General features: G+C 59.4%; 2 protein-coding genes across 6 annotated transcripts; both read right to left on the bottom strand.

Moving 5' to 3' along the window:
- Positions 1–494: 494 nt before the first annotated feature.
- CELF6 (CUGBP Elav-like family member 6) lies at positions 495–11258 on the bottom strand (the record flags this gene model as incomplete). 5 transcript variants are annotated; one of them, XM_082769483.1, is made up of 13 exons in its annotated part: positions 495–1257; positions 1505–1660; positions 2136–2279; positions 2379–2459; positions 3113–3175; positions 3297–3446; positions 3547–3691; positions 3847–3990; positions 4451–4530; positions 4619–4747; positions 5807–5855; positions 8753–8835; positions 10973–11258. In XM_082769483.1, the coding sequence occupies 12 exons, from the start codon at positions 11256–11258 to the stop codon at positions 1533–1535; spliced, it is 1482 nt and encodes a 493-aa protein (XP_082625609.1). In that variant the 3' UTR covers positions 495–1257; positions 1505–1532. The 5 variants fall into 5 exon arrangements, with proteins under 5 accessions (XP_082625609.1, XP_082625610.1, XP_082625612.1 ...); XM_082769484.1 differs by having other exon boundaries at positions 2379–2456; positions 10973–11125; XM_082769486.1 differs by lacking the exon at positions 10973–11258 and adding an exon at positions 9184–9317.
- Positions 11259–13648: 2390 nt separating this feature from the next.
- HEXA (hexosaminidase subunit alpha) lies at positions 13649–25123 on the bottom strand (the record flags this gene model as incomplete). The annotated part of the gene is made up of 14 exons (XM_082768781.1): positions 13649–14777; positions 15275–15379; positions 15756–15846; positions 16146–16323; positions 16743–16815; positions 17163–17249; positions 17557–17737; positions 18108–18240; positions 18317–18418; positions 19289–19399; positions 19642–19688; positions 19846–19911; positions 20271–20369; positions 24889–25123. 14 exons carry the CDS (start codon positions 25121–25123, stop codon positions 14714–14716), a joined length of 1572 nt encoding a protein of 523 aa, XP_082624907.1. The 3' UTR covers positions 13649–14713.
- Positions 25124–26432: the final 1309 nt, after the last annotated feature.

Raw genomic sequence — 26432 nt, 5'->3', positions numbered from 1 at the left:
CGTCCCATTTCCTTCTCCGGGGAAGAAGTGCGGCCGCGCCAGCGCTGTCCCAGCTCGCAGCAGGACGCCAGCATGCAGTGATTGCTCCAAAGAACAAACCAAGGTGAAGATTTTGACAAAATAATTTTATTTTGCTTCGCTTCATTTCTGCCGAAACCTCACATTTTTCTTTTTTTTTTTTTTTTTGGCTGAAAAACAAACAGAAAAAAAAAAAAAACACAAAAGGGCCAAAGAACCAAATCGCTTCGCCGTCTCCCGCAGGCGACCGAGGGGCTCTTTTGACCAGATTTGGCTGCTGGGGCCGCCGCAGCCCCCCAAAAACCCCTCTACATCCCCCCCTCCCCGGCGCTCAGCCGCAAATCAGCCCCCCCAGACTGAGCCCTTAAGCTCCTCTTGGCGCCGCTCGCAGCTCTTGCGCCCGAGGTTTTTCTTAAATCTTTTTTTTTTCTTCTTCTTCCTGTTTTTTTTTTTGTGTGTTTTTTTTTTTAAATTAATTTATTTATATATATATTTAAAAAAGCAATAGTCCTTTGGTCCCTAAACTCTAAGGAATGATATGACTCTGAAACAAGTAATCCTATGTCCCTGTGCCAGTGACAAGCAGGGGGAAGTGCGTGTCCCGCCACCCTGCTCCATGGGATATATATATATATACTTATTTATATATATCTTCTATAAGTCCAACATCCTTTTATCCTTTTTTTTTTCCCTCTTTTTCCCAGCCAGACGTGGAAAAACCAATCATGATTTCTCTTTCCAAACAAGCATCCTCCAGGTGAAGCGCCCAAGGCTGGTCCCTTCCCGCTGCCTTTGGTTTAAAGTCCGTTTGGAGCCTCTGTTCCTCGTTCCTCCTGGGAAATTTGTAGCAGCAAATGAGTGCTTTAAAAAGGTAGCTCACATCCCGGCCGCCCGGGCCTTGGTCCTCTCTCCCAGCGAGGGATTTGGCGAGTCCCAGCAAGCGGCCAGCAGCGAATCTCAGCCCCGCTACCACTGCCGCGTCGCTCTCCTTCCTGCCTTCCTCGCTCTCTCAATCCCGTTAAGAAACAAACAAGACCATTTGGATCAAAAAAAAAAAAAAATCAAAAAGGAAAAGAAAAGCTACGACCAGAATGGCTCTCTTCTTCGCGTTTTTTTTCCACCATCACCTCCTCCTCCTATTCCTCCTCCTCCGGGACATGTTGCAAAGAAAGAGAGTTACGGGTTTGGATACTGCACTTGGGGAAGGGGAAAGTCGTCAGACACCGCGGGACGCCCAACCTGCAAGACACCGAAGGCTCCGTGAACGACCCACGGCTGCTGGGCAGGATCCAGCCCATCCCGGCAGTGCCCAGCTGAAGCACGAATCCCACATCACTGGGATTTTATCAAAAAAGGACACTCTTTATCTCAAGCGCCCAGCCCCACACAGTCTTCTGGGAGCAGAGAGCCCAGCACAGGCATTTTTTGAGCAAATCGGGCTAAAAACAGCGGTGCTGTAGGTGACACCCCCAGGTCCCCACCTTACCTCTCCATAGGGCCAGGGTGGGCAGGGGTCAGTAGGGTCTGTTGGCATCTTTCGGCCGCTTTAGCTGGACTTTTAGCCTCTTCATGCCGATCTGGAAGCCGTTCATGGCCTGAATGGCTGCCTGAGCGCTAGTCGGATTGTCAAAACTGACGAAACCTGGGGGCGAGGGACGGGGCGACAGAGGGGGGGACAGTTTGTCACCATCAGCAACACACCTCGCTGCTCGACTGCAACAGGGTCACAGCCCAACTTCATTGTGGAACCCATGCTCCCCCAGACGGGCTCACAAAGCCCAGGAATGGACTCGCGTCGGGTGATGACACCTCTGGGGACACCGAGGTTTGTGAGGACATTGAGGTGGCGGGGCCTGTGGGGACACTGGGGTGAGAGGATCCACAGGGCATGGGGTTGACAGGGTCTGTGGGGACACTGGGGTACGCTGGGGTGATGAGGTCTGGAGACACTAAGGTGATGCAGTGACATCCTAATTAGTGGCAGCAGGAGGTTATGTCCTTCTGTCCTGGCACGGCGTGGTCCTTCAGCCCTGGGGTGACAGCCACCACGCTGCTTTGGGTTTGGTCACCCATCGGTGCTGCCCGGCCACCGGGGAGAGCCCCAGACAGCGACTTACCAAAGCATTTACTCTGGTTGGTGGCACGGTCCACAAAGACTTTGGCAGAGATGACATTGCCGAAAGGCAAGAACATCTGCGTGAGCTCCGCGTCCCCGAACTCCTGGGGCAGGTGATAAATAAACAGGTTACAGCCTTCGGGACCTGGGTGACACACAAAGGACAGGGCCACACGTCAGCCACGAGGCGGGGGCCACCGGGAGCGGCAGAGCAGCCGGCCCCGCGGCGGGGTGCCCCCCTTACCTTCTCGCTGCTGCTGCGGGATGATGGGCGCTTGCTGGGGGAAGGCTTGGCTGATGGGCGCGTAGGCGGTGGGATATGCTGCTGGAACAGAGAAACACGGTGCTGAGACCCCAAAAAGGGATGGGGACTGGCCCCTGGAGGGATGTCCCCAGCCGCCACCCTCGCTGACCCCAGCACGCGGGGTTTGGTGGCGCAGAGGAGCCGTGGTCACCGCTCAGGTGGTGGCTGCTTGCTGAGGTCCCGTTCCTCCCTTGTGGCACCGGGGTGGGACGTGGCACCGTGGGAGGGCGCAATTGGGCTGCCAAAGCCTTTCTGGGGTGCTGGCTCCCCCTGCAGTGCAGCCTGACTCTGCCAGCACGGCCCTGGCCTGCGCGAATGGCTCTCCCAGTAGGGATGCTGGGGGCACCAGTAACCCGGCCTTAAGGTGGTGGAAAGAGGCTTTTATCAACTTTTGGTTGGCCAAAATAATAACCAGGGGTCAGAAACTTTGTCTTCTATTGCAAAGCTGGAAACTACAACTGGTGCTCCTAATTAAATACCAACTGCCGGGCTCAGAGTACTCCCACAGCACGCTGACACCCTTCTCTCGCTGTGTTACTGCCCTAACCCGTGCCCGGGACGCGTGGGGCCGCGCTGCCCGGCTTCAACCCCCCCGCGGCGCTCACGGCCCCCCTCCAGGAACCGGCACGGAGCAGAGCGGGGAGAGAGGGAGACGTGCAAGCGAGGTTTGAGACCTGCATAGTGCTGCATGCCCGCGTAGGCTTGCTGGAGGGGATCTGCCACTGTGGGGCTTTGAGCTGGGAAGAGAAAAGAAGGGAGAAGGAAGAGAGTAAGCGAGGGAAAGCCGAGGATGACCAGCTCCCAGCACGCGCCCCCAGCACCCCCCCAACGCTGCGCGGGGCGGCGCGAGACCGGCACCTGGGTAGGGGTGGATGCCGTTGGTGTAGATGGTCTCAGAGGTGGGCTGCCCGTTGGTCTGTGGCGGCAGCGGGCTGAAGCCATTCACCCCGATCGGCGTGGCGATGCTGGGCACGGGCGCCGTGCTGATGCCGGGAGGGGTGCTCGTACCTGCGGCCCCACGGGCAGGAGGGAGGGCGTTAGTGTTGGCATCCCCCCCCTGCTGAGGCCACCGAGGAGGTGGGTGGAGGGGTGAAGCCGGGGGCTGTACCTGAAGAAGGGGTGAGGGGGGCGGCCACCAGCCCGCTGACGTTGAAGGCGGCCATTTGCTGCATCTGGGCGGCAGCGATGGCAGCCATGGGGTTCAGGCAGGTCCCCTGCGCCGCCGCCATCAGGGCCGCCTGCTGCTGCATGATCTGAAGGGGGAAGGAGAAACAGAGGGAGGAAAGAGGGAAAAGTGAGCGAGGTGCAGAGGAAGAAAGAGGCAAGGGAGGGTAAGTTAGCATTCCCAGCACGTGCCCCGAAAAAAAAGACGCGTCCCCTCCCGTGCTAACCCCATGCCACCTCCTACCGCCTGCGTGTAGGCCCCGTAGGCGCCGAACTGGATGGTCATGGGGTTGAAGATGCCCAGCTGCCCTGCCATCTGATGCATCCGCCGCAGGGTCCTCTCCTTGTCCGTGTCCGCAAACTTCACCACCAGGCTGGACGAGGCGCCCTAGGGCGAGGGCGAGATGGGGCTGACGGCGGGGCCACCGTCCCGGCGTGACCCCAAAATGTCACCCTGCTCAGGGGTCGGCCCGCTGGTTCCCGGCAGCTGCAGCGTCCTCGCCCTGCAGCCCTGGGATGCCGCCTGGTTGGCAGCAGCAAGCAGTGATCGATGCGAGGTTTAATTACAGCCGTCTTTCCTCCCGGCGGCTGCTCCCTGACCGCTGTTTTCCTTTCCCCCTCGCTCACAGCTTTGACCTTCGGTGTTAATTAAATCACACCTTTCTCCTGGAGCGAGGGAATTAGCCCCACGCACCCACCCCCAGCGCGCGGCAAGGATGAACCTCAGGGTGATGTGGACAACAAACTGAGATTTTGATCCAATTAGACAGATCAAATTAGCCGGTGATTGGATTATGGAGACAGCACAGGGGGTAGGATGAGGGCCGCGGGGTGCACCCGGTGCTTACCGGCATGGTTTGGCTGCCGTGCAGGCTGTTGATGGCAGCCTGTGCCTCGGCGTGGCTGCCGTACTTCACAAAGGCACAACCTGCGGGCAGAGTGGGGGCACGGGAGAGTTGGGGGTTGTGGGGGCTGCCCGGCTGGCAGCTCCCATCCCCCGGCTCCCTGCTTCCCACCTTTGCTGGCTCCGTCGGGCCCGCGGAGGATGGTGCACTCCTCGATCTGGCCGAAGGGCTCAAAGAGGCGCCGGACATCGTCCTCGCTCTGCTGCTTCCCCAGCATGCCCACGAAGAGCTTCCTGTCTTCTAAAAGCAAAGCAGAGCCCGTCGGAGAGGGGGATGCCACGCGCCGTTCCCTCCCCTGTGCCAGGTTTGCAAACGGTCGTGGAGGAACAAGAGGCTGGGGAGGGAGGGAGGCCAGCAGCACCAGCGCAAAACCTGGCGGTGGAGATGCAGGGTTCCTCCTCCTCCCCATCCTACAAAATGCACGGGGTGGGAGCCCTCTCCTGCAGGGGGATTTCTTAGGGGTGAAGTGGAGCTGAGGACTGGGACCCTGCTCCCACGGTGCAGATGCTGTCCCGTACCACGGGATGTGTAGGGATGTGGCTGGGGAACAAAGCCCACAAAACCCCAGCAATTGTATTCGTATGATTGACTATCAGAATAACCCGCAGTCCCTGGCCGTGCCCGGGGGACATCAATAACCCAAACAGGAGAGAAGGGAGAGTAAATAATGAGAATTTCATGATTATTACCAGCATCTGTCTTGCGCGGCCGCACGGTCCCGCCGCGCGCTAATGGCATTTGACAAAGAAAATAAGGTGCCCTGTCAGAGCGTTGCCGGGGAAATAAATAAATAACGGCAGGAGACGATTAATGCACCGCCCGTTAAGGTACCGGGAAAATTAGTTAAGGGAATAGGGCTCACGCATTGTCTGGTTAAACATAAACCATCTCCCCGCGAACGCGGCCGAGCGTCGCCTCCTGGGCGAGGGGGCCGGAGCTGGGCACCCGAGCTCACCCATCGATTTTTAATCCCTCACCAATTACGCTCGGTAAGTGGGTAATTTATTTGCTGTGTCCCTCCGGGACGCGCTCGGAGCAGCTGCGTTGTGCCGAAGAACTGCGGCGCGCTGTGGACACGCAGATGTCCACCCCGGGCAGAGGGACAGGGTGCAGCTGGCTGTCACGCCAGCACCCTGAGGGTCCCTGCGTCGCTGCGGTCCCTGAGGGCCTCTAGGACCCGACAGCATCATGAGAAGTGCCAGGTCTCAGCCCTCTGCCTTTAAACGTTGCCGAGCCGCGTGCTCAGGGCATCCATCGGGCAGCCCCACGCCCTTTTAGGCAGCTCAGGGGTGCACCTACCTCCTCGTCCCTCGCTGTCCGCCGGCTTCACCTGGATGGGGCGGTTCATCTGCAACACACAACCGGGAGCAGGCGGTTGGCGGCGGTGCCACAGCCCCCGGTGACACCTTCCGTGGGGAAGGGCAGGATGTGGGGGCATGGGACGAGGGCACGGAACGGGGACAGAGCAGAGGCTCCAGCCCCAGCCCTGTGGGGCTGGCTGCACTTTGGGGGCAGCAGGTGCCCCCTGCTGCCTGGTGGCACTGGGGATGTGCACGGGCGTGACGTGTGCCAGGCGCCGTGTTGTCCCCGCACCCATGGGCGTGACGTGTGTGTGCACCAGGACGCGGGGACAGTGCGAGCATCCCCACAGCCGTGCCTCGCTGCACGGGGCCATTTCTCCTTCCCACCTCTCTCCCCCCTCCTCTTCCCCCCTTTTTTTTTCCGAAAAAGCGCTACAATTACGGCAGTTTCCACGGCAACAAGCGTGCATCCCCCGCGCTGCTGTGCCATGTGCTTGATAGGGTCGTCACGGCAACGGCAGGCCGACACGCGTGCACCCAGCATGCACGGGGGGGGCGTCACGCGTGCAACACGCCACGGGTGTGCCAGGAACGTACTGCACGGCCTGGGCGCACGACGGCAGCATGCGAGGACGTGCGTGCAACGGGCGTGTAAAGACGGGCACACGCAGCAGGCTGGGCACCCGCAGGAGGCAGCCACCCGTACAAGGAGGTGCCCCAAAACGCCACTGCCACCACCGCGGGGGCACCCCCAGAGCTGGGTGGGGGCAGCGCTGGCCCCCAGGTGACGATGAGGAGGAGGAAGGCTCGATGAGGAGGAGGAGGAAGGCTCGGGAAGAAGAGGAGGGCGGTTTCCACGGCAACCGCCTCGTCTCCCGGGAAACGCGGGGAGGAGATGTCAGCGCAGAGGCAGGGATGCTCGGGGAGGGGACCGATGGACACGGGGTCCCTGCGTCCTGCTGTCACAGCCGGGAGGAGGGACCCCATTTTTTGGGGCGGGGGGGAGGCGCTGCCGGTTGCGTTCAGCAGCACGGTGGCCTTTGATGGAAGATGTTTCCCATTCCTGCCGTGATACACTCAACATAATGAACCCAGTGCGTGTGATTTAGAATAACATTTCGGAGCCGCAGAGCGCCGTTTCGATGTGCCTCCCGTCCCCGCCCGCCGCTTATGAACCCGCAGCGGTCCTCCGGGAGCGGCTGATGTTTGGGAACGCCGGGCCGCGGGGACCCGCCAACCTCCCCCGGGGCTACGTTGCTCCGGGGAGAAAACCAGAAAGGGTTTTTTGGTACCCCCGGGGCTCGCTCTTTGCTCCCACACGCGTCTGTGGTGCCCACGGCCGCACACCCACGCTTGCACGCGTGCCGTGCCCGCAGCCCGCTGCCTGCCCGTGCCAGCACGCCTCCGTGCAGCGCCCTGCACGCTTGCGCCCGCGCAGCCCCACGGCCGCCCGTCCTCGCACGCCCTCGGCGCAACCGCACGCCCACGTGCAGCCGCACGCCGGCCCCACGCGCACGTGCGGGCGGCCACACGCCCCTGGGGGTGTGCGAGCTGCACCGCCCGCGCACCCACGGCCCCTGCGCACAGACACCCACCTGCACGCCCACTGAGCCCTGCGTGCCCCCATTGCACACACACACACACACACACACACGCACACACACACGCGCTGCCCCCCCGCAGCCGGGCGGGGCCGTGGTGGCGGACAAAGGCGGGGGGGCCCTACCTCGATGCAGAGGATCTTGGAGCCGGCGGGCACCCACAGCACGGGCGGCCGCGGGCCCGGCGCCGGCACCTGCGGCAGCTGCATGGCCCGGCCCGGCCCGGCTCGGCCCGGTTGGGTTGGGTTGGGTTGGGTTGGGTTGGGTTGGGCTCGTTTCGGGCCGGCCCGGCCCGGCTCCACCCGCGGCGGCTCGGCGGGGTCCGGCCCGGCTCGGCTCGGCTCGGCTCGGTTCGCGCAGCGGCGCGCGCGGGAGGCGGGGCGGGGGCGGGGCCGAGCCGGACCGAGCCGGGCCGAGCCGAGCCGGGAGATTGGGGGGGGGTGGGGGGGAGGTGGGCGGGGCTTCTCCGAGGCCACGCCCCCCTCGCCGCGCCAGGGGGCGAGCGGCGCGCACCCGCAGAGGCGCGCCCCCGCGGCGAGGAGCGGGGCTCCAGGGACGGGTGCGGGGCGCGGGGGGCGGCTCCGTCCCGCAGCTCCCCGCGGGGGCGGCGCCGAGCGCTGTTCACTCGGGAGCCTACCGATGGCAGCAGGGACATGGGGGGGGGGACACAGGATGGGGACGGTGCCCCCCGGCCCCGTAACAAAAGGGCTCCCCCCCCCCTCCCCCCCCCCGCGCACGGCGTTTGTATTTACGGGCCTGGCGGCTCTCCCCCGCCAAGCGGCTGCCCTATCGATTTTGATTTAGGAGAATAATTAAATATTTATTTTCACTTTGTTAAAGCTCGGGAGGTCGGAGCCCGCAGAAGGCGCAGCGGCACGCAGGCGGGGAGAAAATCAATGCCTGGGTTTGCGGCCGCTGGAGCGGCTCCTGCGCCCCGTGCCGGGACCCCGCTGCGCCCTGGAGCCCCGGTGCGTCACCCAGGGGTGACAAACCCACCCCCGCGGAGGGGGATGTGTTAAAATGCGACGAGCCTGCGTTTAATTGGGCTGTGTTTGAGCACGCACCCAGCGCCGATGGAGTTGGTGCCATCCCCAGTCCCCTGGCCACGCTGGCATCGTCCCCAAGCACTAGGCTGAGTGCTCGGAACTCGTCACAGTGGTGACGCGGTGACACAAGGCACAGCTGAGGCCACAGCTCCCCCGTGCAGAGCATCCCCTGAGCTAAAGTGATGCCCGTGCACACTGCATGTGCCCAGCACAGCACCCACAGCACCGCAGATGGGCAGGGGAGGTCGATGCGGTGCCAGCCCCCAAATCTCGCCCCGATTCCCGGCTGTCACTTACCCCTGGCAGCGTCTTCTGCTCGTGCAGGGCACTCTGAGCCTTCAGGGCCGAGTCGCGGGCGCAGTAGGTGAGAAAGGCACAGCCTGCAGAGACGGGGAGGCAGGGTTAGCGTCTGGCCTGGCACCCATCACAACGCCCTGAGCACCCCAAATTCCAGCACCCGGTGGCTAACGTGGCTCTGGGGCGCATCAGCACCCGGACACCCATCCTGGGACCACGTGCACGTGAGCAAAACCGCCAGCCCTGAGCTCAGCCCCAAAGCAGAGAGGGAGATGTTAATGCAAAAGAGACGAGGGAGCAGCAGGAGGAAGGTGAGGGCGCACAGTGAGGCCAGCAGCTCTCCGGCCCCAAGCACAGCACCGGGGAGCCCTGGGGAAAGCCGCAGCCAAAGTCCTCCGGGAAGCAGATTTCCAAGAGTCGCTGCCGCGCACCCCGGAGCATCCTCCCCGCTGCGGATGGCATCGCGCCGCCAAGGCGCTCCGGCTCCTCCAGCATCACGTCGCGGCGCTTCGGGAATCAGAAATGCGCCCGGGGCGAGGTTTTCCCACGCTGACTCACGCTGCCGAGCGCTCGCTCACCCCACGGCTCGCGCGGCAGGGCCGGGGCCGGCTCTCTTCTGTCCCCACGGGAGCGTCCCGGGTCCCCGTGCCGCCGCGCCGCTCCCTATCCGAGGGCTCCCCGTATTTGCCGAGGTCACATCCATAAGCTTCTGAAAGTGATATTAAAACAGCAGCAAAACAGTTTCCCTTCAACAAAGTAAATATTTAATGAATAAAATTGACATTGATGCATTTTTAATATTGGCACAATTAAATCCGCCAGCTGATTAAGTATTAATAACTCTTAATAAGTACAATCAGCGTGCCTCGGAGGAGAGGGAGCGTGGCAGCGGGGCGGGGGGCGCCAAGGGATGGGGTCCTTCAGCCACCCTGGGGTCCTGGGCACATCAGCCCGTGTGGGGGCAAAGACAGAGCCCCTTTGGTTAAATATTGGGTGGAAAACGGAGGTCGATGCAGTGGCTCGCTTCAGCCCCGAGCTGCGTGTGCCTCTGCCTTCCCAGCCGCCTGCGTTTCCAGTGTTTGCCATTTGTAATCAAGCTGGCTTCCTCCTCTCTGCTCTGTTTTCCTTTTTTTTTCCCTTCTGCAGGCAATGATGTGGACGGTGCCCAGGAGAAGTTGGAAGGGCAGCAGCGGCAGCCACGTTTCCCCTCAGAGGCTCTCCAGGAGCAAGGACAGCGTTTGAATTAGAGGAGCATCCACAATAACATTGTGTTCCTGGGCCATGGTGGTCAAAACCTGTGCTGGACAAAGTGCCGTTGGGGCCAGCACCGTGCAATTCCCTTGCCTTAGGGCACAAATTCAGCGTCGGAGGCATTTGGGAGGCCTTGGTGCTGGGAATGAAGGAGTCCAGGAGTCGTCCCAGGCCGAAGGGGTACCGATACGCCGGCATCCGCTAGCGCCAAGTTTCGGCTTCCCAATATCTCGCGGTGAGGCGGGCGCTGCCCACAGCCCAGGAGCGCGGTGACAGCTTGCCGAGGAGCATGAGGTCCCATCCCGGTGACACCCAGAGCTCCGTGGTCCCACTCCGGTGCGGTGCACCCAGCTGGGTGTCCCCAGCCCAGGCAGTGCCCAGCACAGCCCGTGGGCGCTCCCAAGGCAGGCGGGAACACCCCAGACATAGGTGGGTGCCTCCTGCTTGGGCGGCTGTCCCCGTGGCAGGGGTTTCTCTGCTTCAGATGGGTGCCTCCAGCTCAGGGGTGTCCTTCTATAGGGGTACCCGAACCTCATGGTGCCCCATCTCTGGGGTACCTCCATCTGTGGGGCGCCTATGCACCTCCTGGTGTGTTTACCTCAGGGCTGCCTCCACCTCAGGGGCAACTTCACCTCACGACACCCCACCTCAGGGCTACCTCCAGATCGGGGATAACTTCACCTCATGGTGTCCCACGGAGCCCTACCTCACCCGGGGGAGCCTCCACCTCACGGTACCCCCCTCAGGGCTGCCTCCACCTCAGGAATACCTCAAATCAGGGCTGCCTCCACCTCACGGCGTCCCATCTCACCAAGCCCGATACCTCAGGGCTGCCTCCACCTCACGGTACCCCCCTCAGGGCTGCCTCCCCCCCGGGGATAACTTCACCTCACGACGCCCCACCTGAGGAGCCCCACCTCGGGGGCGCCCCCCACCTCACGACGTCCCCACCGGAGAGGCCGCCCGTACCTTTGTGCATGCCGGTGAAGCGGTCCTTGAGCACGGTGAGCTCGTAGATGCGGCCGAACTCCTCGAAGAGCGGCTTGAGGTCGCTCTCCTCCAGGTTGCGCGGGATCTGCCCCACGAAGAGCTTGATGGCGTCGTGGTCCTTCATGGCGATGGCGCCGGCCGGGTGGCTCAGCCCGTTCACCCGGCCGCTGTTCGCGGTGCTGAACGCCGCCCCCGCCGGGCCCGGGCCCGCCCCCGCCTCCGCCGCCGCCGCCGCCGCCGCCACGCCGCTGCCCGCCGCGGCCATGGCCGCTCCGCGCCGCGCCCCGCCCCGCCCGCCCCGCTCGGCGCCGCTCGGCACCGCTCGGAACCGTTCGGAACCGCTCGGAACCGCTCGGCGCCGCTCGGCTCGGCCCGGCCGCGCTCGTTCCCCCCCCCCCTCCCCTCCGCCCGGTGACGTCAGCCGGCCGGCCCCGGCCGGGCGCGGGGCATTAGCATAATGAGGCGGCGGCGGCCAATCCCCGGCTGGCCCCGCCCACCGCTGCCTGCGTCATCGCCGCCGGGCCACGCCCCCCCGGCCGCCCTCGGTAGGCTTCAGAGTTAACGCCCGGGGGCCGGGGGGGCACGGCCGCAATTAGGGGGCAGCCGCTAATTGGGGGCCTGCGGCTGCACACTGCGGGGGGCTGGGGGCACGAGGGGGTGCGGCCACACGCGTGTGTGCACCGTGCATGTGCATGCGGTGGAGGAGTGTGCAAATGTGCAGACATGCGCGTGGTGCAAGCGTATGTGAGCATGCACGTGCATGTTGCAAGTGTGCAAGCGTGCAAGCATGCACGTGTTGCAAGAGTGTGCAACTGTGCAAGCATGGGCATGCACGTGTTGCAAGTCTGCAAGAATGCACGTGCATGTGTTACAAGCATGCATGTGTTGCATGTGCAAGCGTGCAACTGTGCAAACACATGCATGCATTGAAAGCGTGTACAAATGGTTGCAAGCACATGCAAGCAGTTGCAAGCACATGCAAATGCATGCCTGTATTGCAAGCCTGTATTGCAATTACACACATGTGCAAGCACCTGTGTGAATGTGTTTGCAGCCTGTGTTTGCAAGCATTTGTGTGCATATGCTTGCAAACACAAACATGGGTACGAGTGTGTGCACGTTCATGCAGCACATGCATGTGCACACGCATCTGGCTGCACACGTGTGCACGGGCAGGAGCTGCCCCCATGGAGGCTCCCACCCCAGGCAGGGCTGAGGCCGGACCTCCCGGCGCTCCCGGGGGGCGGCTTCATAGGGAAAATGAAAATTAATTCCTCCAGCACGGAGCGGCATTTAATTCCCAACAAAACCCAACGGCAAAACATCCTTATCTCCCATCGCCTCAAACCCAGCCAGGAATTATCGATTCCTGCCGCCTGTTGCACCAAGAAACCCATTTGTCCATCAGCCCGGCTTTGGTAATTACTTTTTTAATCTCGTTTTTGAAACGTTTTTGCATAAACGCAGTCATTATTATTTTTTTTCCACCCTCCTTTGCTGCCGGCCCTGCTTGTGGGCAAACTGTGCCCCTGCCCGTGCTCCCAGCGCTGGGTGGAGGCAGCACCCATGGGTGCCCCGTGTCTGCGGCGGGCGTTTTTGGGGAGCAGAGCCGAAATCTCGGGGCTGGGCAGGAGGCATCTGCCGCTCCTCGGCGCCGCTTGGGTTTATTTTTAAACCCGTTGGCCCCGAGTGATTCACACGCTGCATGTTCCCGTGTTCTCCCCGGCAAGTTTTACATGACAAATCCCGGGTAAAAATAGATGTTCTCGAAGGAGCCAACACGCCGCGAGGATGCAGTGGGGGAAACAGGGGGACCGGCGGCACCCCCATGGGTTGGGACCCCACACCACGGCAGCCCCCTGGTCCCCGGCCACCAGGTCACCCCGTGATGGGGAATAAACAATAGGACTACTATAAAAAAACAACAGGATGGGTTAAAGCTGATCCCAAAAGATGCAGCGGGATACTCACTGGGAAGGGGCTGCTCAGGAGCATGGGATGGAGCAGAAGTTGTCCTTGGGGGGCTGAGAAGCTCCCGTGGTTGCAGCAGGGCAGCGTTTGTTTGCTGCTCCAGGACCTGTGCTGACACCGGCCTCTCGGAGCTCTTTAGGACTTGGTGCATCGAGCCCCAGCAAAACGAAGCAGCCAGCATTGTTATTTACGCCTTTTGTGTTACTCAGTTTGAGAGAAACAAACATCACGGGAAGAGCAGGAGGGCACACCGGCAATCCCAGCTCGCCTTCAATGCCCTACCTCAATCACCAGGCCAGGACAGCAATTACTGACCAAAACAACGGAGAAAAGGGGCACGAGTTTCCCAGAGAGACCCAGAGAAAGCAGAGGAGCATCTTCACAAGCAGCGTGCAGGATGGCTTCCCTTCCCTTCCCTTCCCTTCCCTTCCCTTCCCTTCCCTTCCCTTCCCTTCCCTTCCCTTCCCTTCCCTTCCCTTCCCTTCCCTTCCCTTCCCCTGTCCAGTTGGAAGAAACACCCCCTTTTCCCCCAAATCTGCCTATTGGCTACGCTTCCCTGCTCCATGGTGGTTGGGTTTCCCAATCCTTTTTCTCCCTAAAACTGGGGCAGTTTTACCACCACAGCCAAGTACCGCCTGGGTACCCCTGCGCAGGAGGGTGAAGGAAGGCGAGGCTTGGTAATTTAGGAATATTTTTAATTCCAAGTAAACAACAGTGAAAAGTTTCCATCCATCACGGAGAGCAAACAGCAGAGCTCACTCGTTTCAAACAGGACACGCGTGCAGCAGTCCTGGCCTGGGGGAATTCTCCCCGAGAGCCCAACCTCAATCCTCCCCAACCATCAAAGGACAAGAACCACGGCCGACCCCCCTGGGACAGCCACGTGGCAACGCCAGCCTCTTCCCCAAGGAAAATACTGTCCAAACCAAGCCCCCTGGGTGCAGGGGAAGCAGAGCTGAGCCCCTCCGAGGACCAGAGAGCAGCGGGGGGACACAAAAAGCCCGAGCAGAGGCAGCAGCCGATGGAGGAGCTGAGCGGTGCCTCGGGAACATCCGCACCCAGCTCCCGGCTCAGCGGCTTTGTGAGGTCTGAGAGGCTTCGGGGCTCGTCTCAGGAGCAGCCAGGGTTTAGGGACGCAGCCGGGGCACAGAGAGAAGGGACAGGGAAAGGCCAGGAGCCAGCGGGTGCCATCCCGGCACAGGCAGCACCTTCAGGGGCCAACAGCAGGAAATTGAGGGAGCCCACTTGGCCTGCAAGATTAGGATTCCCCACACATATATGTTACTGCTCAACTGGACACCAGATTCTCTTAGCAGGGATGAAATTTGGGATACTGGCAGAGAATAGGCATGGTTAACCCAGCGGAGCAGGCACCCAGCACGCTGCAGGGCCAGCAGGACGAAGCACAGCCAGATTCTCCTCCGCCGGCATCCCTGCAACGAGCCTGCTCCAGGGCAAGGCCTGCCCAGCAAAAAGCCCTTGCATGGTCTTCCCAGGCCCCAGCTGGGTATGAAAAGGCACCTTTTCCTCTTTGGGGTCATTTATTTATAGATTTAAAGAAATAAAAATAGAAAAAGGGGCAAAGAGTGCATACTAAGGAAAAAAAAAAAAAACACATTCAGTGCAACAATGCGAGAGCAGAAGCAGGGGGAGTGAATGGGTCCCTTCACCGTGCCAGCAGCTTTTGAGGGAGAGAGAGAGAGCTCATTCCTCCTGTGCGCAGAGCCCGAGGGCAGCGGGACTCTCCCTTCAAACCCCGTCGAATTCGTGGTCACAGTATCCTACGAAGAGAGGCTGTGCCTGGACACCACGCCTGGAAGCAGAGCAGGCAGCGGGCGTTACGCGGAGGACACAGAGCTGGTGAGGGGGGGTGAGGGGTCAGAGGAACCCAAAGCAGCCACCGGAGCCCCGGTTCAGATGCGAGCAGTTTGCATCCTGCTCTTACAGGCTGTTATTTTTTGTTCAAGTGTGGAAGCGAGGCCTAAGGGTAATTTTCCTGGGGATGCAGCAAGGGAAAGCGCCACAGGGCAGCGCCCGGTGCCGCAGGAGCTGACGGGGCCCCTTCCCCAGCACAAAACCCTCTCCCCCACACAGCCACCACCCCCTCCACCAGCAGGGACCCCCTTTTCCAGCCCAGCCCAAAGCAAGCTCTGCCCACACTCAGGCACGAGAAATGCTCCGCACTTTACGGCTCGTTTCACAGCCAGGGAAGCTCGCCTCACCCCCAGCACCCTCCCAGCCCTGCCCAGGGTCCGTGTGCAGGGGGTGTCCCCTGCAGTGTCCCCCCACGCTGGGAGGGGGGACAGGTACCTGAGGAGCTCGCAGCGGAAGCTGGCCAGCCGCCTGTAAGCATCTTGCAGGTTCCTCACGGTCGCGTCACTCCACAGCCTCTCGGCTACAGCCCCAGCTCTTGGCCTTAAGGAGCAAGTGACAACAGCAGCCTGGTCAGGGAAAGCGTCTCACACATTCCCAAACACTTCCCCGACCCAAGTCCTCCAACACACGAGGGCACGTGGCTTCTGATTGTTAAAAGCCCCTCGGCCAGACGGGTGCAGACCGGGAGGTGTCCCAGTGACAGGACAGAACAGACTGGCTGCAGCAGCAGGTGGCACAGGAGCGAGTTTTGCTCTTAGAGGTGGCCACAGAACCTCGTTTAAGCCTCAGTGAAGCTGTTAGTGCCACAGCCCTGCTGCCAGAGGACATACAAGCACCGTGAGATTGAACCAGCAGCCCTGGGTGCACACCACGCCGCGCGGAAGGACCAAGCCAACCTCCCCAGGACATCTCTTACCAGAGCCTGGGGGCCAGGTTGGTGACGTCCACGTACTCGCCCCACATGCACGCCTCCCCGCCGATCACCAGAGCCTTCTGCTCAGGGCTGCCTGCCAGAGGACACAGCTTTCAGGTGATCGGGTGCTGTAAGACAACAGTTCACCTTCCTGCCCTGCATGGGGGGACAGCTACGGAAGCTGGGATTTGCTCTTCTGGAAGCCCCAGCTTCAAACCCTGGGGCAGGGAGAGCTGAGGTGCAGCCTGTTTGCAGCGAGGGGACGGCAGGGAGCCCAGCAGCCAAGGCACGGTGACTCGAGCACGTTCACACCAGCAGTGAGAATCACGAGAGACAGCCCCAGAACCTCCTCTGAGCAAGAAGCCAGAAGGAAACACACCCCGAGGAACGCACCTGTGAAATCCAAGGGCTCCACCTGGTAGGCTGCCATCCAGTCCTGCCCGTAGGAGATGCGGTTGAGGTACCAGGGGGCAGAGAGCAGGGCCTTGTAGCCAGCCTTGGTGACGTTCGCCATCTCCTCCTTGTAGGGCGGGGAGTTCTTCCACACGTGGATGATCGTGTCCGGCCTCACCTGGACCCGCAGCACAAACACACGTGGAGCCCGTGCACAGCGTCAGGGCAGCAAGGGCACCGCCCCCCCTCACAAGCAGAGTGCCCCGGAGACATCCCCAGCTCCAAACACCTCTTGATGCTCTGGTGACCAGGGCTCTGCACCAGAACCAGTCCATAACCAGTCACCGTAATACTGGAAGGCAGACTTACACCCACCGCCCTACATCGCCACTGTCCTTGTGCATCCAGTCCCTCCGGGGAAGCTCTCCTTGCTCTGTGCTTGCTGCTTCATGGCAAAAGCCCCCCCAAAGGACCAAAGCACCGAGGCAGGCACTGGATCAACTTCTGAGCCACGTGCAGGCTCACTCAAGTGAACAGCACCAGCACCATTCACCCAAGATTTAGGGAGTTGTGCCGGGGAATGCAGGCAGCTCTCACCTTCACCCTGTTGTCGAACACCTCCTGCCACACCATGTAGCCTTTGCCAAGGGAAGAGACGATGTCCAGAAGCCTGGGGTGGAAACATGACTGAGTTTGGGGGCCTCCCAGCTACATTCCCCTCTCCTTGCCAGCTGCACACAGCCAGAGCAGCAGCACCAACGCCCTCGCCATCCCCAGGGGGACAGGAAGGGACTTCTCATGAAGGAGGGAGAAAGCACAGCCCCTCCCAGGGCTCTTTTCTCCCTCAGCCTTTTTGCGGCCAGTCTCCCCCCCAAAAATGTGGCTAGGCTACTCTGTTCAGGGACAGAAAGGCCCAAAGGCCTACACTCCTGAAAAGGAGATTTGTTGTCTGAGACAGCAGGAGACGTTTGTGCCTGTCGTACTGCAGCTGCAGGCCCAGGACGCAGCCGTCCTCACCTCTGGATGTAGAACGACTCTAACTTTGTGTAATCGTCACCAAAGCCCATCTCCTCCATGAAGGCACGAATTTGTGGGTTGGACTTCCTGCGTACCAAAAAGAAGAGAATAAAATCCCCAGGCACCAACCCGGAGAGCCTCTCTCTCTGCCTAGGGGAGCAGGGCACCAAAGAGCTGCAGGTGATCGTGGCCATGAAGCACGGCTGGGACTAAGCAAGCCCGTGCCAAATTTTTGGCTCCCTCTCCCACAGGAACAACCCTCTGCTCTCCCCCTACCCATGAAGGGGGCTGTTCTTTCAGACCCCCATCCCCAGGCACCCAGGCAGCAGAGCACCGGGCCTGTTTCAGACCCCAGGCCCCCTCCAGACCCGATCTCTGCCCAGGCATCACTCACCAGCACGTGAAATCCACCTCATCGCCACCCAGGTGCAGGAAGTAGTCTGGGAACACAGCGCCCACCTCTTGAAACAAACTGGTCACAAACTGGTAGGTGCTCTTGAGGATGGGGTTGATGGGCCCGTAGGTCCCAGAAGGATCCTTGCCCAAGTAACAGGGAGTCAGCAGGTCTGGAGCACCTGGGTCAGGACAAGCCCAGCAGAGTGAGGAAGGGGCTGAGGGGCTGTAGCGCCTCGTGTAGCCACCCAGACCGCCCTCGGCACAGCCCAGAGGCCACTGGGGGGACAAAAACCCCAGCCAGTGCACCAGAAATGTGCTCTGTGACTTGGCAAGTCTGAAGCAGATCCCCATCCTGCGCTGCTCTGCGCTCCCCACCGCACCCACACACACACAGCTGGGGCAGGGGGCAGCGCATCGGGACAGGGGAATTGGCACTTCACCCTTGCAGGATGTGGCTGCCCGCACCCTGCTTTTGAGATCCACGTCGCAGAGCCCCCTCCCCGGGCAGCTACAACCACGGCTCTCACACCCACACCCCCAGTTCCTCACCTGGCCCCCAGGACTGGGTGTGCCCGGGGGTGTCAAACTCGGCGATCACCCTGATGCCCCGGAGCCGGGCGTACTCGATCACCGCCTGCACGTCACTGGCAGTGTACACGTGGGTCATGGCGTTGAAGGCGCCCTGGGGGAAGACGTGGGGTCACAGCAAGCAGCACGCGGCCGGCCGGGGGGGCTGCAGGACGGCCAGCAGGGGTTACCTGCTTGCTGAGCTCCGGGAAGGTGAAGCTCTCGTAAGGGAAAGACGGGTCGTCTACGATGTGCCAGTGAAACACGTTCAGCTTGTTGTAAGCCATGACGTCCTGGGAAGGAACGGGAACACAGATAAAAACGTCGTGCTCCTTCTGAAAGGCCAGCCTGCTGTCACAGGAAGGAACCACGGGACCTCAGGTCGCTGAGTAATGGACAGCACGAGATCCCCAAGTGCTCCCCAGGACCCAAGAGCAATTCCAACACCACAAAGAGCTGCAGAGGGCCATCAGTGCTTCTGCTCACAATAAAATCCCTGCTCTCCTTATACCAGAGCCAATGGTTGAGATTGGGAAGTTTAATTCTGCCTGGGATGGATGCAGAACCACCACCCACTTTCCTCTAATGCCACTGGGAAGTGTTTTTCCCTTGCTTCAGAAAGGATCCAGCCTTGGAAAGTAAGCCAGGCTGCAGGAATCCGAGATACCTCAGGGCTTTTTCTTCCTTCTCCCACTTAGGAAGGGAGCTGAGAAATCACCTAAATCAGCTGTGAGTTACACCAGGAGCAAACACAGCCACAGGCGCAGAGAACTGCACTAGGAAAGGCTGACAGCACGGAGGCATTTTTCCATCATGCAAATCTGTGTACGAAGAATTCAGGTCAGGCTGCCATCCCACCCCAGCCTGTTGCTTCATCCAGAAATAAGCACACTGGTGCTCCTCAAAAAGCTTCCGTTTGGCAAGCTCTTCCCTGACGAGAAGTGAACGCAGTGGCCCATGCTCAGCCGCATGGCTGGCTCTCTCTAGACAGCTCCTGGAATCATCAGAAATGAGCAAAACACACCCCAAAAAAAGCGCAAGAAAACAGAAAGGCGGCCCTCCAGGCTACTCAGGGAGGCTCAGCTGTCAGAGAGGGACACCCAGCTAAACGGTTTTGCCTGCCAGCGGGGCAGGACACACGCCTCCCAGCCCAGGCACCCTACCAGGGTCTGCAGGATGGCTTTCAGAGGCAGGTAGTGGCGAGAGGTGTCCAGCAGCAGGCCTCGGTGAGGGAAGCGGGGCGAGTCCACAATTTCTGTCTCGTTGACGTAGTACTGCAGGAGGAGAGGGGAGAAGGAAGAAGTGAGCAGGGCTCCAGGCAACGCAGCCATTAGCAGGAGGAAATCAGGGTCAGCCTCATCCCCAGGGCCAGCAGGACGAGCAGTGTGTGAGCTGGCCGGGAAGAGCTGCTGTGCTGTACCAGCTCAGGAGGCAGCACGCGCTGCCCTGAAGCACAGCTTGCCCCCAGGAGACAAGGCAAGGACTCGTCCCCCGCACGAGCCAGCCACGCACTCACCATGCCGTCCTCATCTCTCCCAACAAGCTGGCTGAACGTCTCCAGGCCTGCGGGAGAACCACACGCAGTCACTCGCTCAGCACGGATTCCAAAGAGAGCTCAATTAATTAAGTCTATGGGAAAAGGGAGGTGCAGGGAGATGTCCCGGCCTGCAGGGAGGGCGGGAATGCCCAGCAGAAAGCTCCGTGCCTAAGCACGCCTCACCTCTGAGAGCTCCCCAGACGGCATCAGCGTAGAGCAGCAAGGAGTCCCTTGAGATGTGCAGCTTATCTGAAAATACAGCATTGGTCGGACTGGCACAGGCATTAGGATCCTCACACACTGCCTGAAGGCACGAGATCCCCGGCTGTGGGATCAGAGCTGGACCAGCAGTGGTTTTGGTACAGGACTGCACCCCTGGGTCTCAGAGAACTGATTTTGGGGTAGTTTTTTTGTGTTGTTTCAAAACCTCTCTCACTACGTTGCCAGCAACCTCGGGTGAGTTGCTTGCCCCTGTCCCAATTTCTCCACAATACAGGGAGGATCCTGCCTCTCCAAAAAGAGGATTAAGTGCTGTAGGGTGCAATTTCCAACCAAGAGGCACAGAAATACCTGCGCTCTGCTCCAGCTACCTCCTCCCCAGTACTTACAGCTTTCATTGGAGTTGAGGCTGGGAAAGCCATCGCAGCCCGGCGTGGAGACCAAGACGGAGAGCTCAGTGCAGGGCTTCCTCCAGGGCTGCTTGCTCTCTGCAAGGCATACAGATCAAAACAAAGGTTGAAAATGAATGCAGGTGTACTGCAAAGCTGGGCTGGATTAGAGGCAACTGCAAAACCTGGCTGGAAGCTTTCCTAGCACAGAAAGGCCCCTGTCCGACCTCATCTTCTGCAGAGCTGGTGGCAGCCCCAGCAGCTGGAAAAATAAACCCAGTGGGAGCTCTGGCTGCTCCTCCCTATCTGAAGAAGCATTTTGAAGCCCAAATCTTCCCTGGAGCACATGGGAGATGCTGCCCCAACTCCCAAGGGAGGTGCTACAGCTGCCCTGAGGTAAGGGGGGGTCTGCTCAGAGCCATCTCTGGCCAGGAGGAAGGTTGGTGGGTCACACCGACAGCCCCACAGCGTTCCCAGGGACAGCCAACGCTCAGCACAGCCACCAAAAAATAAAAAGCTTGGCTCTGAACCTCATCAACAAGTCAGACACCAAGCTTTGGAGAGACCGTGGCACCGCCAGCATTTGGGTGAAACGCGGAGAGCAGAGGAGCCAGAGACCCCAAACGCCCCCACGAAGGAACGGTGAAACCTCTGTGGTTGGAGCGAAATGGCTCAAAAACACTCCTCCATTTTCAGGTTTCCTCTCAGTACAGACAAGCTGGTAGCCAAGGCAACCTTGCAGACGTGCGAGCTGGCACATGGAGCACAGCAAGACCAGCTCCCTACGCTTGGCAAGGCAGCGGCTCAGCAAGGACAGCTGCTCTCAAGCCTGGCGACACGGCAAATACTCATTTTCTCCCTAGGGCCCTTCCCAGGGTGAGCACTTCCCAGCCTGCGCCTCTCACCTCCGTTCGGGTGGAGATTTTGGTTTCGTCGCAGGAAAGCAGCCTCCAGGAGTGAGCAGCAGCTGCTCTGAGGACGAGGGGGCTGCGTTTAAGGTGCAGATGTTTCCAAATTTCCTACCAAGCACCAGCAGCCCTTCCAGCAGCCTTGAGAGGACGGAAGTCAGTGCCCAGCAATAATCCAGGCGCTGTGAAGCTCGGCCTGCAGCATGCCACGGGGTACCAAAAAAGCACTGCAGCCAGGCAGCGCGAAGGGGAAGTGAAGCAGCAACAGAATCGGTGCCACCACCACACTTAAACCTGCCTGAGAGGCATCTCTGAGCACGAGACACCCAGTGCAGAAAGCACAGCACGGGTAAACCTCTGATGGGGGAGGGAATCTGCAGCCAGCAGAAGGTGTATCTGAACAAAGATGAATCTGTGATTCTGTGAATTACTGTCACGGGGTGCAAGGACGCTAACGCGATGGTCACAGCGGGTTCTTAGCAGTAAGGCATCAGGGATGAGAGGTCCTGGCTGCAGCTCCACGCAGGGTGCAGGTCACACGCTCACAGGCGTTTTGGAGGCACGCAGCTGAAGGACAAGAGACGGGGGAAGAACAGGAAGGGAAATCCCAACTAGAGGCTGTACTGGGTCTGCCACAGAGACAAGGAAAAGGAATATGCTTCACCTTGAGGGTGTTCAAACCCTACTGCATGGGCTGAGCTCTCCGTCCTTGCAGATATCTCAATTTCAGCTGGACACAGCCCTGAGAAGCCTGACCCTGCTGCGAGGCTGGCTCTGACTCCAGGGCTGGCCCTGATCTGACCAAATACTCCCCCGTGTCCCTCCCAACTTTCATCAGCCTGCTTTCACGCTTGGAGTCCAGCAGCGTTTGGGCATAATCCACAAATCCCCAAAACATTTTCAACCCCTAGCAACATGCGACTGCCCCTCCAAGCGCGCTACGGTAACAGCTGCTGGAGCATCCCACCCACAGCAGCGGTCGCTCTCCCTCCACTCAGAGGGAGAAAGACTCCGAGACGCCTGCTCTCGGGGCACAACCCACACCTGCTGGATATGCTGCAGAGCTGATAACTCACACCGGCACGCAGAAGGCAGGAGGAGATGGCTCACTAACATTTGGAGGGCTCTAAGAGGACCCTAAACTTGTTCTGTGGGAAGTCCAGCGCTGCCTTGGCACGCTCTGAAAGCAGGTCAGGAGAAGATGCTGAAGTCTCCTAAATTCTCTGCAGTGCAATCGGCGTGCTTGTTTGTTCAACTGACATAGCTGCTTGCTAAAACAGGAAGAAAACTCTTTCTGTCATTTATTTTCTCTATTAATAGAAACTATTTTTTTTTTTCCAAGCAGGGTTCCCACTCCTTGCTATTACTAACCACTCATGTGGAAAAAAAAAGGAAGGCCAAGAGGAAAAAAGCCCTAAAATTAAACATGCAGACCAAACTCCACATAAAAAGAGCGTATGGAGACCGGTGAGTGTGCACGGAGAGCTCAATCTGGTGAAGAAATTGCTCCAAACAATGCAATAGCCACAGCTCCCTCTGACAAGAGCAGGAAAACGTGAAAAATTGTAAAAATCACGTGAAGAAACGATGCTGTCTTTGCAACCCTCAAATGGAAAATTATTTCTTTTGCTACCTAGAAGAGTCAAGTTTAAGAGCTAAGCCAAACATCTCTTCTCCATGTTTCACACTTGCCTTTGTCACAATGCACCTGAGACAAAGCAGGGCAGCTTCCAGTGCTGTCACCCTACTCTGCTCTGCTCAGCAGCGACAGAGTTCACGCTGACATACCGGGAAGCAGAGTTACGAGCTCTTTTGGATGAATGGAGCGTTTCACACTTGGGAGATGGAGCTCTTCGGGCTGCCTGCAGACCCACGCAGGCACTCAGCCTCGGTGCGTGCCGGCTCCTCGATGTGTGTGCTTGCCCTGCAAAAGCAGCCAGGGAGTTTGCAGCATTTCACCTCAGATGTGCAGCAAGGCAGCACTTTTTCACAAAGAAGGCCAGAATGCAAGGAAGTTATGATCGGCCCCAAACCAAGCCTAGGCTCTCAAAGCTTTTTGCCTTTTCTCATCTTATACTATAGATAATTTCAGGGTGCATCCAAGGGCTGTCACCTCTTTGCTAGAAAAGCCACGCTGCTTCGGGATGCTGACCTGCTCATCTTGTGAAAAAAAAAAAAAAAAGGGCAAAAAGAGCCCCAAAACAAGAATATGTACTTGTGAGAACCAGGCAACAGCAGTTCTTTCTCAAGGCAAAATCTTTGCACTGGATGCACAAAGAGCTGCTCGAAACGGGAAGAGCCAAGACTTGTGAAAAGCGCTGGTAAGACTGGCAGCAGCTCTCCCCGGTCACGAGTAAGAAAAGGAAGTAAAACGCAACGCTGCAGTGCTGAAATGCAATCTGGGGGAGATAAAAATGAGATAAAAAGAACACGCTGACTGAATAATTCCTTGAAAGAAATGCAAGATGACTGGTGCTCTCCGTGCTGTGGAAGGCTAGGCTGTTTGATTTTTAGTTTTTATTAAACACAACAACAGAAGCACAGCAGGCACTGCCCTGCACATAAAAAAACAACAGGGGCTTTCGATACAAGACTCAATTCAACCAACCGAGCCACCAGACTACAGCCACCACTTCCTCTAGCCATCAGCCCCAGGTGAATTAGAGAAGCACAAGGAGGGAAAAAGCAATACGTGGGATTCACGCACCCAAGACAGGAATTTTCAGACAGGAGCTGGGCACTGAAGCTCCAGGCTGACTTGGGCTTGTGCTCCCCAGTGCAGAATCACTAAAAATTCAACAAGTTGCTTTATTTGAGGCAGTTAGTTGATTTGCTGACACTGCAAAGCCCCCTGAAAGCCTTGTACAGGAGGTGGTGACACCATGAGCAGGCTACCAACCCAACAGCGCAGATGGGGACAAACTGCAACACTGGAGGTTTCCTTATCTTGTCATTGGGTCAGCACATCCCCACTCCCCTTTGGGAGATGGTTTTAAGGAAAACCCAGGGTTTAACCCCAAAAAACACAATCTCTGTTTCATCAACTACATCACGGAGAACAACATCCTTTTGCTGAACGAGGACTGGGTGAAACCCAGCGTTTAACACAGAAAAACGCAGTCTCTCTTTTATTGACTACATCGTGGAGAACCACATCGTTTTGCTGAACAAGGATTTGGTGACACCAAACTTCCCAGTAGCCAAGTTTCTGCTGGGCTGAGCTAGAAGCGGGCAGGTTTCGGTGCACCTTTTGGGCCAACACAAGGCTGCTGTGCCACGAAGCGAGCGGAGCAGCTCTCGCCTGCCACAGTTACCGCATCCAACACCCTGGTGCAGCTCTGCGTGCCGCTCCTGGAGGCACACACACCGCTTCTATCCCACATGGACACCCGACCTGAAGCCAGGAGCCCTTCTACAGAGCCAGTTTTGCTTCTTTGGCCTGAGGAGAAGGACTTTGACAGGCAGAGGAGCCGGGCCCCACCTGGGCGCTGCCTGAGGTGCAGACCTTTGCTTTATTACAGCACGAAGCTACAAAGTCCCACCACAACACAGGACCCCTGCGCGTCAAGGCGCGTGTTTCCACAAGCCGCACACAAGTTTTTAGGGACTCAAAGCTCCGTGCCCGCTTCCCAGAGCGGCTCCTCGTCCCCTTCCATCCCCAGGAGCCCGCCGGGCGCCCCCCGCCCCGCGCCCTCTCCCCCTCTCCTCACCCGCGGACCGCGCGGCGCCGAAGATGAGCGCCCGGTACCGCTGGAAGGCTTCGTCCAGCACGGCGCAGCCCGGCCCCACGGCCGAACCGGAGGCGTAGGAGAAGCGAAAGAGGCCGGGGGACAACGGGCAGCGGCCGGCGGCCGGCGGGGAGAGCTGCCGGAGGGGCTGAGGCCACACGGCGCCCGCCGGGCCCAGCGCCGCCAGCAGCAGCAGCAGCGGCCGGGCCGCCGCCATGTCGCGCTCCCCTCCCCGCCCCGCCGGGGGTGCGGCTTCGGGACGGCTTCGGGCCGGGGGAGGGCGGCCCCGGGTCCCTCACGGCTGTGGGGTGACGAGAGAAGGGGTTAAAGGGGGATTTGAAGGGGTTTCTGAGGGGAAGTTGTGGCCCCCGAGCGGCCTCAGGCTCTTTGCTGCCAGCTCCGTGCGCATCAAAGGGAGGTGCTGAAGTCCCAGCTGCTCGGTGCAGGGTTTACCCGTGCTACAGCCCTAAAATCGCCCCCGAGCAGCGTTTTAGTGAACCATCCTCCTCCCCTGAGGAATTGAGATTTTGAGCATCGCAAAAGCATCACCAGAGGCTGAGGGAATGGGGCTTTCTGTGGGGCCGGGAGGGTGGAGGAGGATGCTCGCCACAGCGAGGGCAGCCTGGGGGTGCCAGGGCACAGGAGGGGGTCACAGTTTGGTTGGGGTCTAAACATGAGTGTGGGGATTTCGTGGGGTTGCCACAGGCAGGTGGGGGAATTTCAGGTGGAGGGGGGCTGTGGGGCACCCCTAGGCTGAGGAAGCTCCATCCGTGAGCTTAACTCCCGCACAGCACCGCAGCCTCCTTCCCCAGCCCTGAGGAGCCCCCGGAGCTGCCTGTCCCCTCCAGGACGAGGTGGATCTGCAGTCAGCGGTGCCCATATACAAAAGCAGGGCACCAAGCCCATGATCAGCCTTGGGAAGCCCGGGAGCACAGCCCCACAAACAGCTGCCCTGGCCTGAGCTTAAACAGAGCTCCTTTAGAAACCTTCAGGGCTCCTGGTGGCCTTCACTCAAACCTGTGCAGTGCCAGCTGTTGCCACTGCTGTTCTGACCAATTCCAGCATCTCTGGGCTCTTCCTTCAGTGTATTAAGATTGCAGGAAACAACAAAACACGGTTTGCTGTTGTGTTACAGCAGGCAATGTCAGCAGCAGCAGCAGGGCTGCGCTTCCCAGCACGTGAGGCTGAAATGCAGGAGAGCCTTGACTGCTCTTCCTGGGGCTGCTGCCCTGGCTTGAAGCAAACCCTTATTTCAGTCTTTGTCGGGTGGCGTGTTCACCAGACTTATGTAAAATGTTGTGATCGTAGCCCGCAGTCGAAATATCCAAGCCTTTCTACGTACTCTGTTGTTGTTGCTATTTTAGGGGACCCTGATGTCTCTGGGGGATGACTCAGAGAAGTTGGGCAGCATTAATCCAGACTAACAGTCTGATTCAGGAATGCATCTTTACGTAAGAAAACTGCTTGAGCATATGCTTATCTCTGGAGCCTGGAATTAAACTGTCTCACACGCTATCCTGCTTTGG

The sequence above is a fragment of the Aythya marila genome (genome assembly GCF_965140915.1).
Source record: "Aythya marila genome assembly, chromosome: 11".
Lineage (NCBI taxonomy): Eukaryota > Metazoa > Chordata > Aves > Anseriformes > Anatidae > Aythya > Aythya marila.
This window is presented reverse-complemented; position numbering and strand designations above follow the sequence as displayed.